This window comes from Gobio gobio (genome assembly GCF_949357685.1).
Source record: "Gobio gobio genome assembly, chromosome: 21".
Lineage (NCBI taxonomy): Eukaryota > Metazoa > Chordata > Actinopteri > Cypriniformes > Gobionidae > Gobio > Gobio gobio.
This window is the reverse complement of record NC_137117.1, coordinates 31,836,763-31,852,425: the sequence shown is the minus strand read 5'-3', so window position 1 is coordinate 31,852,425 and position 15,663 is coordinate 31,836,763. Positions and strand designations below refer to the sequence as shown.

Here is a 15,663-nt window from a genome sequence, read left to right as displayed (position 1 = left end):
TTCTTCCGACGAAGAAAAAAAAAATTGATAGAATGTTTTATCGAACGCATTTTTTATTGAGATCGATTACGTGTCTATCGCGATACATATCGTTATCGTTTTATCGCCCAGCCCTAGCTCAATGCTTCGAAAACACATTGTAAATAGAAACCTTTGACGCTCTTCATAAAACATGCACACAAATACACACCGGAGCATTTAAAAGCGGTGCCTATCAGCTGGTACTGAACTGACCTGCTACTCTGTACTACCAGTACTGGATTTGTTTACATTTAAGTATTTAATTGAAACTTATTGAGCTAATATTGCATTGACAAGAGACCTGCAGTTCAGTTAATGAGTCATATCTTTATTCAGAAACGGAATTCAGTAGTTGATTCAGTAAATTCATTTAGTGAAGGATTTGTCAATTTAAGTCCACCCAAAATGAAAACCCTCATCATTTACTTACCTTCGTGTCATTCCAAACCTCTGTTTGACTTGGATCACAAGAGGAATGCTTTTTTTTTCTGTCCATATAAAGGATGTGTCCGCTCCAATGCTGTTAGATTCTTAACATTCTGGAAAATATCTTCTTTTGTGTTCCTCAGAAGAAGGAAAGTCGTATAAATTGCGTGAGAAACAATGATAGAAATTTAATTTTTGTGTGGGCTATAACTAAACAGAGGACACAGACAAACCCACAATACGCCAAAAAGATGCTCAATCTGTGATCTTCTCCCTGTATCGTTTCAGTGGCCATAGTTTAAAACTGGTCGCAGTTGAGAGTGAACCATGTCTAATGTAGCGCTAGTGGTAATTCATGGCGCTGAATGAGAGGGCACCTGCCTTCACCACATCTAACCTCTCAGCGAGTTCCCAGAGGAACACAAAAGGCTTTCCGACTGCGCTGGGCTGGAGGGTGCTGGCTCTTGTTTCCTGCTTCCTCTTTCAGGGCTTTTCAATGTCAGAGGAGGTTGGGGTTCACCAATGATTCAAGACTCTTAATGCTTGATCAAGGCTTTACACAGAAGCCATACATTCACTTTTATTTAAACACTTCACTGAGCAGGGAAGAGAGGGAGACTTTAGTTACATTCATCAATCTCCGCTTGTTGTTTTTAGTCTATTTCTGTGTGTAATTATGTTGCACTTACGTATAACAGGCTCTTCATGGAGACATTGACAATATGCTTGAAGTTGACTGCTTAGTGTATTGCAGAGAAGATCTTTTTAAATTATGTTTTGAACAGTTTTGGTATGTTTCAGTCTTTGGATTTTATTGGCTGATTGTCGCTGTATGATGTCCAACAGTGCTGTGGTTTGTATCTGTCTGTGTTTACGTGTGCCAGAAAGACTGTCAGTCTGGTTATTAGTAGAATTAGGAAATGTTTTATTTCTGCAGGTTACATCAATATGCCAGTATGTGGCAACACGTGCCTGTCTCTCTGAGTGAGCCATTGAATTATTAATTCTACTGATTTGTTCAAAACACTGATTCATTCTGGAATGAAACAAGTGACTTTCTTTGAGTGAGTCATTGAATCATTCACTCTGCTGATTTGTCTAGAAACACTGATCCATTCAGAAACAAAACAACACTGTTTTTTGTTTCTTCAAGACAGTCTCTCAGAATGTATAGCACTCCATCTCCCTTTTTCCTTTGTGATCTTCAAATTAGAGATGCACCGATACTAAATTTCTCAGCCAATACCAGTAGCCGATTATTCAGAATGATATTAGCTGAATACCGATAGTTATATTTTTCTTATGGAAAACAAACCTCTCCTAAATAATGCTGCAAACTATACAGAGATCCCTCTCATTTGGTACACAATATTATTGGTTGCAATTAACAACAAAGGTATTATATTAAACAGCTATTTATTTATATTTACACCCAAATAAAAAACTGAAATGTTTGTATAAAACTCAATTGCGCATAGGCTATAAGGTACAGTATTTGTATAAGCACTTGTCTTTGTGACAAATTTATTCAATCATACACATATAATTAATAATAAGTAAGCTCCTCTCCAGTGTTTCTTTATTGCTAACTAACAAATTGTGAACATCGGATGACTTTCCTGAGGTAGGCTAAATACAGTCTTAAGAGACCTATTGTTTACAAGCTGTTTTATTGACGTATTTTCGCAGTTGAAACACAGATTGAGTGATATGGATTTCGGTAAGTTGTGGTGTGTCTTTCAACATACCTTTTGATATTCATGCATGTTTTTCGCGATATAACTTGAATAAAAGTGGAAGAGATAACTCACGCTGCCGCTTTAACTTTAACTGCTACAGTGTTCTGTCACATCACATCTGGGAGCGTCGAAACAACATTTGTAGTTTGAATTTCGTGATAAAATGGACAGAATTTGAAAAATGACACTTTGTTTCTTTTTAGAAGTTACAAAGCACAGTGCTATTTGCAATTATTGGATGAGAGACACTACAAATAATTAGTGTAGGGAAAAATGTATAGGGTTAAATAGAGCCTGCTTTTATGTAGTTATTTTTAACTGCTAATGCGCTATTGTCGCGTTAACTTGCCCTAAATTCAACATGAGACATTTTCTTCACACACAGTATGAGTTGCAGTCGAACACGTTTTTTCCACACCCTTTTGATTGACAGGATACCATCGGCCCTGATCATTGGCTGTTTTTAAACAATCGGCCGATTGCTGATTGCTTTTATCGGCCGATACCAATTATTAACCGATACACGGGTGCATCTCTACTTCAAATACTAAACCTACTGTAAGTGAAAAGCCACACATGGAAGCACCTAAAAACTGAAGCATGTTTCACTTTGTTTAATTTGTTTTGGAGAGCCACGAGAACTCCCTTTTAGTCCAGTGTGTGTGTGTTAGAGCAGATGGGAGAAAAACAGATAAGACACTCTGACTATACTCTGGGCTATCTAATTAGAGTCGGACAGTATCTGGGAGACAGAAAACACCCACCACTCTTTCCCAGAATCTCGCAGGACCAGCAAGAGCAGAACCAGCCAAGAGCAGAACCAGCAGGTCGAACACTGAACAATTAGCCACTTGACCTCCCAGTTTAGGAAAGAAAAGCACATATAACCCACTCCCTCTGATCTTCCCATGTCATTCCAAAGGGACTATAATTATAAAAATGCCTGGTCAGGAAAACGTAGAGGATAATGATGCTGATGATGGAAGCAAGAAAATGACTGAAGTAGGATAGAGCAAAAGCTTTCCGCATTACGTTAAATAGACACATGGCAGGTAAGTCAGGTTAAGTCACAGGGAGTCTGAGAGCTAAGGCGTAACATGTAATTATGTTTCGAATTCACAAATCCCACCACTTCTACCCTACCTCACACCCTGCAACAAGCATTCCCAAGTCCATTCATGGTTCTCAGAGGAAAACATAAAGAAAATTCCTGCAAGGCTCAAATTATCCCGGACTGATAGTAGTGCTTTTGCAGGATGGGAGGATGGGATTGAGGCATGCAGAGCAGGTGTGAACAGATGACCACCCTTCAAACTCATCTAACCCCCTCTCTCATATGCCTTAGGGCTGATAATACACACACACACCCATATCTTAGCTGCCCATCCAGCATTCCCAGGAAATGAAGTGTGATTATACATGTCATCGGTGACATCCCTCTGTCTAGAAGCTGAGAACTGATGAACAGCGTGTCTTTCTCCATACATTACTAAAGTCTAGAGGAATGAGGTTTAGGATGAGCCCAAGAGCTCTCTTGTCTGAGGGCTTATGGCAGTATAGATGCCTTTCAGTGGCGTTGTGCTTTCTGAACATTCCCGCACTTGGTCGGTGAGGCACACCTGTTTGTGAATGTTGGAATTTTTTATGGGATGTTTGCACCTCTGGACATTTTTATAGCCTGTGGTTTAACTGTTTAAATGCAGTATTTAGGAGCAGACTGTTACATTTGACCAAGTGTGCTTATGAGTCAATTCAGTCACGGGTATGCTAGATGCTCATGGATTAAAGCAGGGTTTCAAGCTTTTATATGGCACAGACCTCTTAAAATATAAAAGTGGCTATATATATTTTTATGTACAAAGAGCCATTTACACTACAGCATTTATTTGAAATAGAAATGTTTTGCAACTATGTAAAAGTCTTTACTTTTCTTTGATCAATTTAATGTGTCCTTGGTGAATAAAAGTAAAACAAATAATCCACACGGCTCCTGGGGTTAATAAAGTCCTTCTCAAGCTAATTGATGGGTTTGTGTAAGAGAAATATCCATATTTAAAACTTTATAAAGTAAAATATCTAGCTTCCTCCAGACATCTGTATTCAATTTACGAAAAAGGCGTAACGTAAAGTAGTCGGACATAGCGTAAGCGTTTTGAATTGAGAGAGGCGTTACACTTTCTTCATAAGTTGAATATGGAAGGCGGTCTGGCAGAAGCTAGATATATTGGCCCCACTTTATATTAGGTGGGCTTAACTACTATGTGCTTACATCAAAAAATAAGTACAATGTACTTACTGTGTTCAAATTACATTGCAAAACACCTTTGCTGATATTGAGGTGGAATGCGGGTAGGGTTAGGGACAGGTGTGGTGGTATGGGTAAGTTTAAGGGTAGGGTTAGGTGTAAGGGAAGTGTCAACAGTGTAACTACAAATGTATCTACATAAATTAATTACAGGTATTTTTTTAAATGTAAGTACAATGTAAAAACATGTATGTGCACAATAAGTGCATTGTATCAAATGATTAATTAAAATGTTAGTACATAGTAGTTCCACCTAATATAAAGTGGGTCCGATATATTTTAAATATATTTTATATATATATATATTTATTTTTCTTATACACAAACCCATTGATTCACTTCAGAATTACTTTATTAACCCCTGGAGCCGTGTGGATTACTTTTATAATGTATGGATGCACTTTTTTTTCTTTTTTTTTTTTACATTTTGGGCTGCCATTCACTGCCATTATAATGGTTTTATTGGCCAGGACATTTTTTAATATAACTCAAGATTGTATTTTTCATTTTTGGGTGAACTATCCCTTTAATACTCATCTTTGATCACCAAAATTACATATTTAGACGTTTTTTATTCATGCCTTAAACTAGCTTGAGTGTAACTCTACACCATTGCTTCATTTAGTATATGTGGTCCATGAATATGCAAATTAGACCTGCCTCCACTCACTCACACCAGCTCAGAGACCCACTCAGTCAACTTTTACTCAAGTTACTAAACGGTAATCACTTTTTACAACGTCGGAGACATAACGGTGATTAATATGATTAGCCTTTTGCTTGACTATGTTATCAAACAGCTAATAATGTGTTGCTAATGTTACACTAACCATGTTCCCCTTCACCATCTCAGTCTGTCTTCTAAAAATCAGCATCTTTAGAAATGCTTTGAACATCACAAAACGTCAGTGTATGATGTATATTTGTACTTTTCATAGGCCTACATTACTTTAGTTTTTTCTTGCGACACCCTGAGGGTCCCAGTTTTAAAACCTTTGGCCTAAAGGAAAAGAAATTTGAGTTTTATTGATATGATTTTATTTTATATCATATAAAAATGACATAATAAATTTTTTTAACTATTATTTAAGCTCATTGAGCTGCTGTTATAAAACGTTCATGGCTAACACTGTCCTCATTTTACTGTCTTTTCATGCAGTCTACAAAGTTTCCTATTAGCGTGGCGGAAAGCTATGCAGGCCTTTTCTTCAGTGCTGTATGTTTTGTCGTAGTGTGGTATTTTGAGTGCAGATTACCAGTGTCTGCTCATGTTCACACTTGCTCAGACGCTTACAGTAGCCAGGGTTCCGCTATGAATAAGAGTGTCCAACAGAAAAGTGTGTCAGGACACACATGTATGCACTCTATGCATAAATCTTCTCTAACCTGGCTTAGACACATATTTAGCTGACTATTCTTTCTCTAATATCTGCTCTGCATTACTTGTCCTTTCAGTCTCTTATCTACATACTATTTTGTCTTCTCTTATTGGCATCATTGCCTCGAGGAGGCAAAATGGGTTTTAAAATACCTTATCTGTATGTGCTTCTTGTCTTCAAGTCTTTACTTGTTTTGTTGGGGTATTCCATAGACAGATATGCGCTGTATGTTCTTTCTTAAATATTCCTGTGCATAATTAGAGGTGTTTGCTTAGTATCATTATTACAATTGCTCATACTTGGGGTTAGGAATTTGAAGAAAGCAACAATATACTGAAATATTTTAGTAACTGGGAGTGGGTTCTTTTGACTTGAGCTAGTAAGCAACTCGCCCTAGCAACAACTCAGAATACCTTAGCAACAGGAAATGACTGTCAGACCATGAACGTGTCCATTTTTGATAGTCCTGTGGTGTGACTGATCTAGTTAGAGAAAAAAGAAAAATATTTTACAAAAAGAATCATATTCAGGTTTAAAACAATTAACTTATTCAGTTTCTGTACGGCCCAAGGTCAGTCTTGTATAGCAATGACTCAAAATAGCGGCAAAGGTGAAAAAGTCCTTTGGTGTGACAGCCCGTCCTGTGGTGTGACATAATTAAGTCAGATGTCTAGCTAGATTCTCGTCTGTTATGTTTCCAATATTAAACATAAATATATCTCTGTCTCTTTTTATATATATATATATAATAGGGAAATTGAGTTGGTGAAAAATTCTCTAAGATGTACACTTGTATAGAAAACATCAACAGCTGTCTCTGTTACATCAACAGATATCAAAAAGTGAAGAAGTGAAGTGACGTGTGGCCAAGTATGGTGACCCATACTTGGAATTTGTGCTCTGCATTTAACCCATTCAAGTGCACACACACACACCGTGAACACACACCCAGAGCAGTGGGCAGCCATTGCTGCGGCGCCCGGGGAGCAGTTGGGGATTCGGTGCCTTGCTCAAGGGTCTCACCTCAGTCGTGGTCTTGAGGGTGAAGGAGGGGCGCTATTCACTCCCCCCACCGACAATTCCTGCTGGACCTGAGACTCGAACCCACAACTTGTTCCGGTTATAAGTCCGACTCTCTAACCATTAGGCCATGACTACCCCCAAAAGAAAGCTAAAGGAGAAATTCAACCACGAAATATAACCAGCCTCCCAAAACATGAGAGAAAAGCTTTGTGAGGAATGGAAGAAGACTATGGGCCCTGTCCCAAATGGCACACTTCATGTGCCCTTTTGGTCTTGTGGATTTACAATGGCCGCTGCGTGCGTGTGTCCGTTAAGTCCATGAGACCACAGGGTGTCCCACTGGTCATTTTAGGTCTCAGAAGGGTGCTCGTGAGCGACCCCTTTGAGGTCAATATGTGCCCCTCGATGCGCACTTCTGCCGAGCCCGCACTGGTGCGAGCTACGCAGTGGACTTCTTCCCGGCAGTCAAAGCGGCGTTACGTTGTGAAAGTGCGTACTCAGAGGAAAACCGTGAGGGTTTAGGGTGCCATTTGGGACAGGGCCAAAGGCAGGGAACAGAAAGAAGAAGGAGGATTTGGCAGCCATTTTGGATATTACTCCCCCATCACCCGAAGAAATTGATGTGTCCTTTAGTCCAGTTCATCTTTCTCCTGCTCATGGTTCTATTTCCCCAATTCCAAGCCCCCCCCCCCCAAAAGGTTTGTCCACCCAAGTTGACAGCAAAAATTAAGAGGCTGGAAAGAGAAAACAAGGAGCTAAAAGCAATGCTCAATGGCATGAAAAAAGCCAATAGTAAAAAGAGGGTTCAAAAGCATAGCTGGAATAAAGCTAAGCAAGCACGTCAACCTACCCTCAGATCTTCGACGAAAAGAGCTGCGACTCAAAAAATTATTCAGAATGTCTTCTTCACTATGTTTTTAGTTCAAATTCATACACTAAGTAAAAAGATTGTACTGATATGTTGTATTTTCATTAATGTTCAAATAGAGATGCAAATAAATTTGTTTGTTACAAAAGTATTCAATAAATTTCACCATAAATGTTCATACAGTGTCTCATTTCGTCCTGTGGTGTGACGGGATGTCCTGTGGTGTGACATCACTTCAAACACAATTAAACGACTTTTACAATGTTAACTAGCTTAAATAATTATATACATTTGAAAACGTTGCATAATATAACTATATAAAAAAATTATAAACATTTTCAAATATTTTTTCTAATTTTACACAATATTTCCACTGGAGTGAGTGGTAAAAGATGGCACAAGCAAAGAATATATTCAAAAAACAGCTGTGAAAAAAAATATATGCAGAATTTTAATGATCATTCTTTAAGAATACTTGTTAAACTTAAAACATACCTGATTTGTATTTGAAATTAATCATATTTCAATATTTGAATTTTATAGCATTGTCATGTCACACCGCAGGACATATTTTGCCTGGAGCTGTGAGAAAAGCTTAATAAATTACATGACGAGAAAAAAAATCTGCTAACCTCTAACAGTTTCAAAAACAACAGTATTTGAACTTTACAAATTCATACAATTCTCGAGCAATTTAGAACTTTGTTTAAAAAAATGCTGTTTCAACCTTATTTGTCATCTACCCATATGCTTTGAAAGGTGATAGACAGTCAGAAGATCCTTTACTGTCTGTGCTGTTTTTTGTTACTGTGTAGCTGTGAATTAATGGCAGTAAACACAGCTCTTACAGGCATGACTGGAATGGACTGTAAGGGCGGGATCCGTTTGCCCCGATCAGATTCTGTCTCTGTGGGGCAACAGCTGTGTTTGATCTTTGAACTCTGGAGTGACCCATCATAGTTTCATTTTACCAAACCATGTACATACCAGCTAACGATGTAGCAGGATTTATGACATGTGCCGGGACTCCAGGTGCGAACGGACACGTGCAGCTGTTACGGCATCCCCCGTTGCCACGGTAATCCCTCCTCCTTCTGCTCTCCTCATAAGCATGTCATTATTCTCAAGCCTGTCTGGCGCTCTGGAGTCGGACGCTGAGGTTGTGGAACGTTCCATTCCTGCAGAGCAACACCGATGTCTTTACACAGACAGCCGCTTGCATCATGACAGGATGCGGTATAAAGATAAGAAATGCGATGGAAGGAAGAAGAGGAGAGTGAACAAGTGAAGCCTATAGGGATCGAGGGGGTGTGTAACCTAGTGTGCATTACTACTATAACATGCTCTGTTAGGCTCACTTACAGGCTCAAGTTTATTGCACAAAAAAACATGGATAAAGTTTTTAAAATAAAATAGTGCTTCTCTAAGAACTGCAAATTGATGATTGATTGGGTCACACTTTATATAAGGGGTCTAACTACTGTGTAGTTATAAAAAAAAGTAGTCATTGTTGATGTTTTATTGCAAAACACTTGCTGCTACTGAGGTTTAGTGGTATATGGGTAGGTTTAAGGGTGAGTTTAGGGGTAAGGGGCAGGTCAACAGTGTATGTATGTTTTTTTTTTTTTCAATTTATTCATTTTTAAAACATTGTTCTCATTCTCTTGTCTGCATTTCTTGGCATTGTGCACTATAAATATTGTTGGCTCCTATGATCAATTACTTGTGTTGTTTCTCATGTGTAAGTCGCTTTGTTTCTGCATGGGATATATGAAAATAAATTACCAATAAACATTTAAGGCACTAAGAAAAAATGGTAACCCTTTTTTTTCTTATAGTCTTTAAATATAAAAAAAGTATTATAAAAGTATTTTAATTATGCCTTGTAATGCACCTTATATTGCATTGTATGGTTTCACGAATAATTATAACCACAGTTGTAATATATTATAATACTTATATATATTAATTGAACGCACCTTTAGAAAGTATAATGTATTAAAACACACGAAAAACAATAATTTCTGAAAAACAATAAATCTGCAAATAGTATAATACATTTTAACTTTGGTTGCAAGAATTTATGAAGAGATATACTGCATTATAATGTAAATTATGAATAGCTTTATAATGAATTATACATAAAGGCTTTAAGTAAAGTGTTACACAAATATATTGGTGAAGGAGGGAAAAGTGTCTACTAGGTGAGGGTGAGGGGGATGGAATGAACATACTTCATACATACATTCACTTTGAAGCACGTTCAGACATGCACAGATCACCTCACCAATGCTGCTCACTGCAACACTTCTATAGAGTGTTTTCAGGGAAAGAACAGTTTAAATAAATGTTACTCAATATGCCCCACATAACGCATGGCAACCTATTCCAGAATGAAACAACCAACCAATGTTTAGATTTTGTTTTTTTGTTTAACACCGTTACGTTTCCATGTCCTTTTGCCCTGTTGAAAAAGGTGTTGACTGTTTCTTAGGTGCTTAATAATTAGCCTAGCATTCACAGTCCCCAAAACCTGTGTGTTTCCACACTTATCACTGTGGCAACACAATGAGGAATTTGTGCAATCATTAAGCCCAAGGGAGTCTGGACACAACTTGACTTTTAACATTTCATACACGCTTAGCTCACCCTGAAGCAAACCTAGCCCAGCCCAGCCCGACCAAATAAAAAGCTTTCACAGCAAAACAAGACAGCCTTTCCCAGTAAGTAGCCACCTAGAAACTGTGTGCAACCCCATAGAAACCACCCAGAAGACACTAGCACCAAATAGCATGCACTCAGAGCACCATAGCTACTAGCCAGTGAGTTTTGCTGTGGCAACCACTACATTTTTATCAGAAAAAATGTATATGTAAAATCTTTATTTCTCTCTAGTTTTTGTTCATTTTAATTAAAATTGATATCATTTGACCTTATAGACATGATTTTGATGGTCTAAAGCACTGTTAAGTTAACTTTAAATGCATTACAACCCATAAGACATCGGGGTGGATCCAAATGGTTAGATATAATCTCATGCTCATATAAAACTTACTGCCTCGAGAAGCATGTTGCATCTCTCATCATGGTCCTAAGTAAATGAGAAAAGCAGACACACACACACACACACACACAAACACACTCACACACTCTGAAGTTCAGGTTCATTCACACCCCTTGTGACCAGCGGCCCGTCTGGCAGATGGTAGAAAGAGCATCTGATCCCCATTTCAAAGAGCCCACCTTTCCACCTCGCTACTCCCGTCAGATATTTCCACAGATGTGTTTTTGTTCTGCGTATCTGTGAGGAGGCTTGCGTTGACAAAAGCCCCTGATGGGCTGAAGTGCTTCTTTGTAGCAGAGGGGCTTTGGGGTTGCTTTGCGTTGCATTGAGGGGTTGTGGAAGTTAGTATAGATGGTGGGGGATGGTTTTGTGTGTGTTGAAGGGGATACTGTGTTGTCAGAGCTGAGGGGCTTAGAGAGGAAGTAGATGGATGTTTAAGCATTAAGCCTTTGGCTTTCCTAAGGAAGACACATTTCCAGTAAGATTAGAAGAAGAATGTCTAATATTTATGATAGGATGCTTCATTATGGATTACTCTTATAGTTTAATATGTATTAAAGTTATACTGTAGTTTAATAACAGAACAGCCGTTCCCGTGAGAGAATGCGCTATGGTGTTGGGAGTTGTAGAGATAGCAAAAAGAACACAAATGAATGTCAGGTGGTTATCACATAAGACCAAGGAGATTAGAGTTGATCAGCTGAGTTTTGGCTTCCATCAGAAATGTTATCTCCCTGTAAACACCTTTGAAAGAAATATTATCTTCATGATCCATGTTTTTACATGATTCCGTGTTCTTCAGACACGAATGATACATTTTATAAATCTAATATGTATTATTTCTAAATCAGATTTTATGGGGCATAAAGTAAAAATGTCTTGCTTTTGTTACTGTCCTGAGATTGAAAATACTTTTCTAGACTTATTAAATAAACATAAAAACATTTATTTTTATATATTTTTAGTTTAAGTATTGTTATATTATTGATGTGTTTTTTGTCATTGATGTTTTTGTTAAACCAACAAGCTCGAAATCATTTTGTGTGAGATAACCATAAAAATGGAAATTATTTCACAGACTGTGACTATATGTCCATCATTATGTAATAATAATAATAATTGTATGAATGTTTTAAACAATTTCAAACTTCATTTTTTATGCTATACAAGATCAAACTAGACAAAAAAAATTAAATAAGCCAACTTGATTATACATGCAAACGTAGTATTTGGTATATATTTACTAACAGTATTAATCTCCACATTAACTTAGCATTACATCATTTAATAGTCATGAAGTAATTACTTCCACCTTTCTTTCTCCCCAGGGCAGAAAAACTGTATTGTTGATTGAGTCACGGCAATGGAGTCAGTTTAGGGAAAACAGTCCAATTATGTCCATGTCTTTGATTGAGGCACTGTGGGAGAACATCTGTGAACCTCAAAGACTTTATCAATCTATCAGTCATATAAAAACAACATTACTTTGACATTATATGAGCTCACAGCCATAACTGCCTTATTAATATAGGGCCACTCCCATCAGACGGCCTGGGAGATAGGATTGATATTCATATGTGATGACTTTATGTGAAAAGGAAGTTTAAGGTGGTGGTGTTGTCATCAGGTCCATTATAGTATAGAAATATCTTCCATCTACAGTTCCATTAGATGCATGTATAACCAAGGTTAAACTAAAGTATTGTACAGTGTTAGGGTCGGTTTATTGTCTCTAAGGTGGGTGGGTTGTCGTCACTAATATGGGTTTTTATTGTCCATTCCTGATACTGATAGAGCAAGGTGGCTGATGGTATATATTCAGTAATGGCGATATGTATGATAAAGTTTAATGCAAACAAGAACTTATATTGAAATTCTTTTTATTCTTCCCAGCTTTTCCATGTTGCATACGTTCTCATCAAGTTTGCCAACTCGCCCCGGCCGGACCTGTGGGTTCTGGAGCGCTCCATTGACTTTGGGAAAACATACAAGCCATGGAAGTTCTTCGCTTGTGAGTAACTGAAATTAGCTTTTTATCACTGTTCTTATGTGTTATGTTCACTTCTGTTTTCATCATAGTAATGAAAACAGCTCCATGAACACTGTGCGGCCTTCAGTGATTGAAAAGAATGCATTATGGAAATGAAAGTGTGGGTTAAGTGAGAAAGGTCAGGTTTTGGACAACTCTTTCTGTTCTCTGACACTATGGTTTGCAAGCACACATATTGTGTAGTTTTGTTAGTCACTGAAGGCCATCAGTTGTGTAGGTGTAGGCCACAATCCTGGCAACAATAACTACACCCCTTCGCTGGCATTTGGAGGTTTGACATTATCAGCATAATGAAATGTAATTTTCAGTTGTTTTGCTAAACTCACAATCCATCAGCCCACAATTGCCTCCATGACTCTGTTCAAAACAAAAACAGAATGCTAGAGAAAGATGGAGAGAAGAGGTAACATTCTGTGACAAATTGATGTATGTCGTATGTATACTTTATAAGTAGCATATTTTATAAATTCTCTAATATTCGGTCTAGAGTCAGCTTTGCATTAGACAATTTAGACAATGTTAACCAGTACTTCTAGTTAAGTTCAGGTTCACGAATATGTTACAAATAAAGTTACAACTAATTTATTATAAATAACAATTTATATTGTTTAAAATAATGTACTAATTTATATTCATTTGAGTTATATTTATACTGTTAATTTATATTAATTTATATATTTATATTATTGTTTATATGTATTAATTAATTAATATTAGTTTTAAATGTATTTATATTATGTTTTGATATTAAAATAATTATATAATAACATAATTAAAAAAATATATATATCAGTTACTTTTTAAGTATGAGTATCTTAATATTAAAGCACTTGTCTTTTATCTCACTGTGGCATTCTTACATGGAATTAGGTAAAGATACTAATAATCTTAATAAAACTTAATCTTAATTATACAACTTAAAAATATCAAGAATCAAACCAAAGTCCACTAATAATGAAAGTCCTCAAATGTACTTACTTAAAGTCGGCAGGTTGCGATAGTCTTTTCTTCCCTGCTGTGACATATATCCGAGTGAAATGGCTTCTCGAACAAGAAAAAAATGCACTACTTGATTTTGCCCAATGGGAATTGATTGGCTCGTTGGATTGTTGTGGTTTGCTATCGCTGTGATGTCATGTGAGTGACCGGTTGTCTCTCCTTCGCGCCAGTAAACGTCATTGAAGAAAAGAAGAGATGACATAGCAAGAGTGAGGGGAAATTATGTTGATCAAAGATTACAAGGGCACATTAATTAAAAAGAATAATGATGTGTGCACAGAGAAATCATTTATATAATAAATGCTGCAATATTCTATTAACAAAAACAAGAATTGTCAATCTTGATTTCATGGTGACTTTAAATAGATTGTCCAGACCAGTGTCCTAACATTTTCTCAACTGATTTGTTTATCGTCTCTGTTTTTGCTCCAGCTTCTAAGAGAGACTGTATCGAGCGATTTGGCAAGAGGACTATCGAGCGGATCAACAATGATGACGATATCATTTGCACAACAGAGTACTCACGGATTGTCCCTTTGGAGAATGGAGAGGTACGGAGACTGACAAACTCAACACTGAGGTCTCAACAAGGTCTCAACACTGGCTCTTGCCCACTGACCTATCTGTTCTGCTTTTACATACACTTATATAATTTTAATATTTTTGTAGACACTTTAGGTATCATTGTGAAGTCTGACTTTTGCCATTGTTAAATCACTCTCACACACGTTCAGATTGTGGTGTCTCTGGTGAACGGACGACCGGGCGCCATGAACTTCTCCTACTCTCCCGTTCTGAGGGAGTTCACCAAAGCCACCAACATCCGCCTGCGCTTCCTCCGCACCAACACACTGCTGGGTCACCTGATGGGCATAGCCCTGAGAGACCCCACGGTCACACGAAGAGTAAGATAGGCCCCACTTCATTGTTTTGAATGGACAAAAATGACAAACAAAGCTCCATTACAAAACCATACATTATTCCAACTATATCATACAATATCTGCTTTTATTCTTCAGTATTACTACAGTATTAAAGACATCAGTATTGGAGGAAGATGTGTGTGTAATGGCCACGCTGAGGCCTGTAATGCTCAAGACCCCAATGACCCATACAAGTAAGTGACCTTTAAGAATATTTTAATTTGTTTTATTTATGGGATTTAAATGTCACAAGTCAAATTCAAACTTGGGTCGTCTGCACAACTGTTTTCAACATTGATAATAAATAAGCTTCAAACTATATAAAATAGTTTAAAATTGTAATAGTATTTTATAATATTTAATCAAATAAATGCAGTCTTGGTGAGCATAAGAGACTTATTTCAGAAATCTCCCAAAATCGGAAGTATTTTGCCCTGTTTTTGCCAACTCTTTTGTGAATATGTTTTCCTGCCTTATCCAACGATTGTAATGATATCATCAGTATGCACATTTTGTTGCTACACTGCTGCAAATATGCAAATTTGCAGCATATATGCAAACTTTTCATGACTATGAGCTGGGGGGCATTTCTTTCTGTAAATATGTGAAGGAGGCTTAAATCATACTTGTTCATTTCTGTGCCTGGAGGGGGTTAACAGACCACTAGCACAGGCACATACATGCTGCCCTGACGCTTTGCTCTGAGGAGTCTTCACTTGCCTGATTCTAAACTTTCAATACATGTTTTCACCTCATACACTGTGTGCAGAATTATTAGGCACGTTGATTTTCTGATCATATTTTTTTTCCAAGCACATTTGACCAATTCCAAACCACAGTAATCCTAATAACTACTATTGATTTAG

The 15,663-nt window shown here is 37.3% G+C and overlaps 2 protein-coding genes across 3 annotated transcripts in view; both read left to right on the top strand.

The window, feature by feature from the left end:
• Positions 1–15,663, top strand: part of tcea2 (transcription elongation factor A (SII), 2) — a 774,534-nt gene that overhangs the window by 160,464 nt on the left and 598,407 nt on the right. The window lies entirely within an intron of this gene.
• Positions 1–15,663, top strand: part of lama5 (laminin, alpha 5) — a 96,843-nt gene that overhangs the window by 23,500 nt on the left and 57,680 nt on the right. For both annotated transcript variants that reach the window (XM_079803567.1, XM_079803566.1), the window contains exons 3-6: positions 12,719–12,836; positions 14,307–14,425; positions 14,609–14,779; positions 14,894–14,991. In XM_079803567.1, the coding sequence (XP_079659693.1) occupies positions 12,719–12,836; positions 14,307–14,425; positions 14,609–14,779; positions 14,894–14,991 (506 nt within the window). The remainder of the gene's footprint in view (positions 1–12,718; positions 12,837–14,306; positions 14,426–14,608; positions 14,780–14,893; positions 14,992–15,663) is intronic.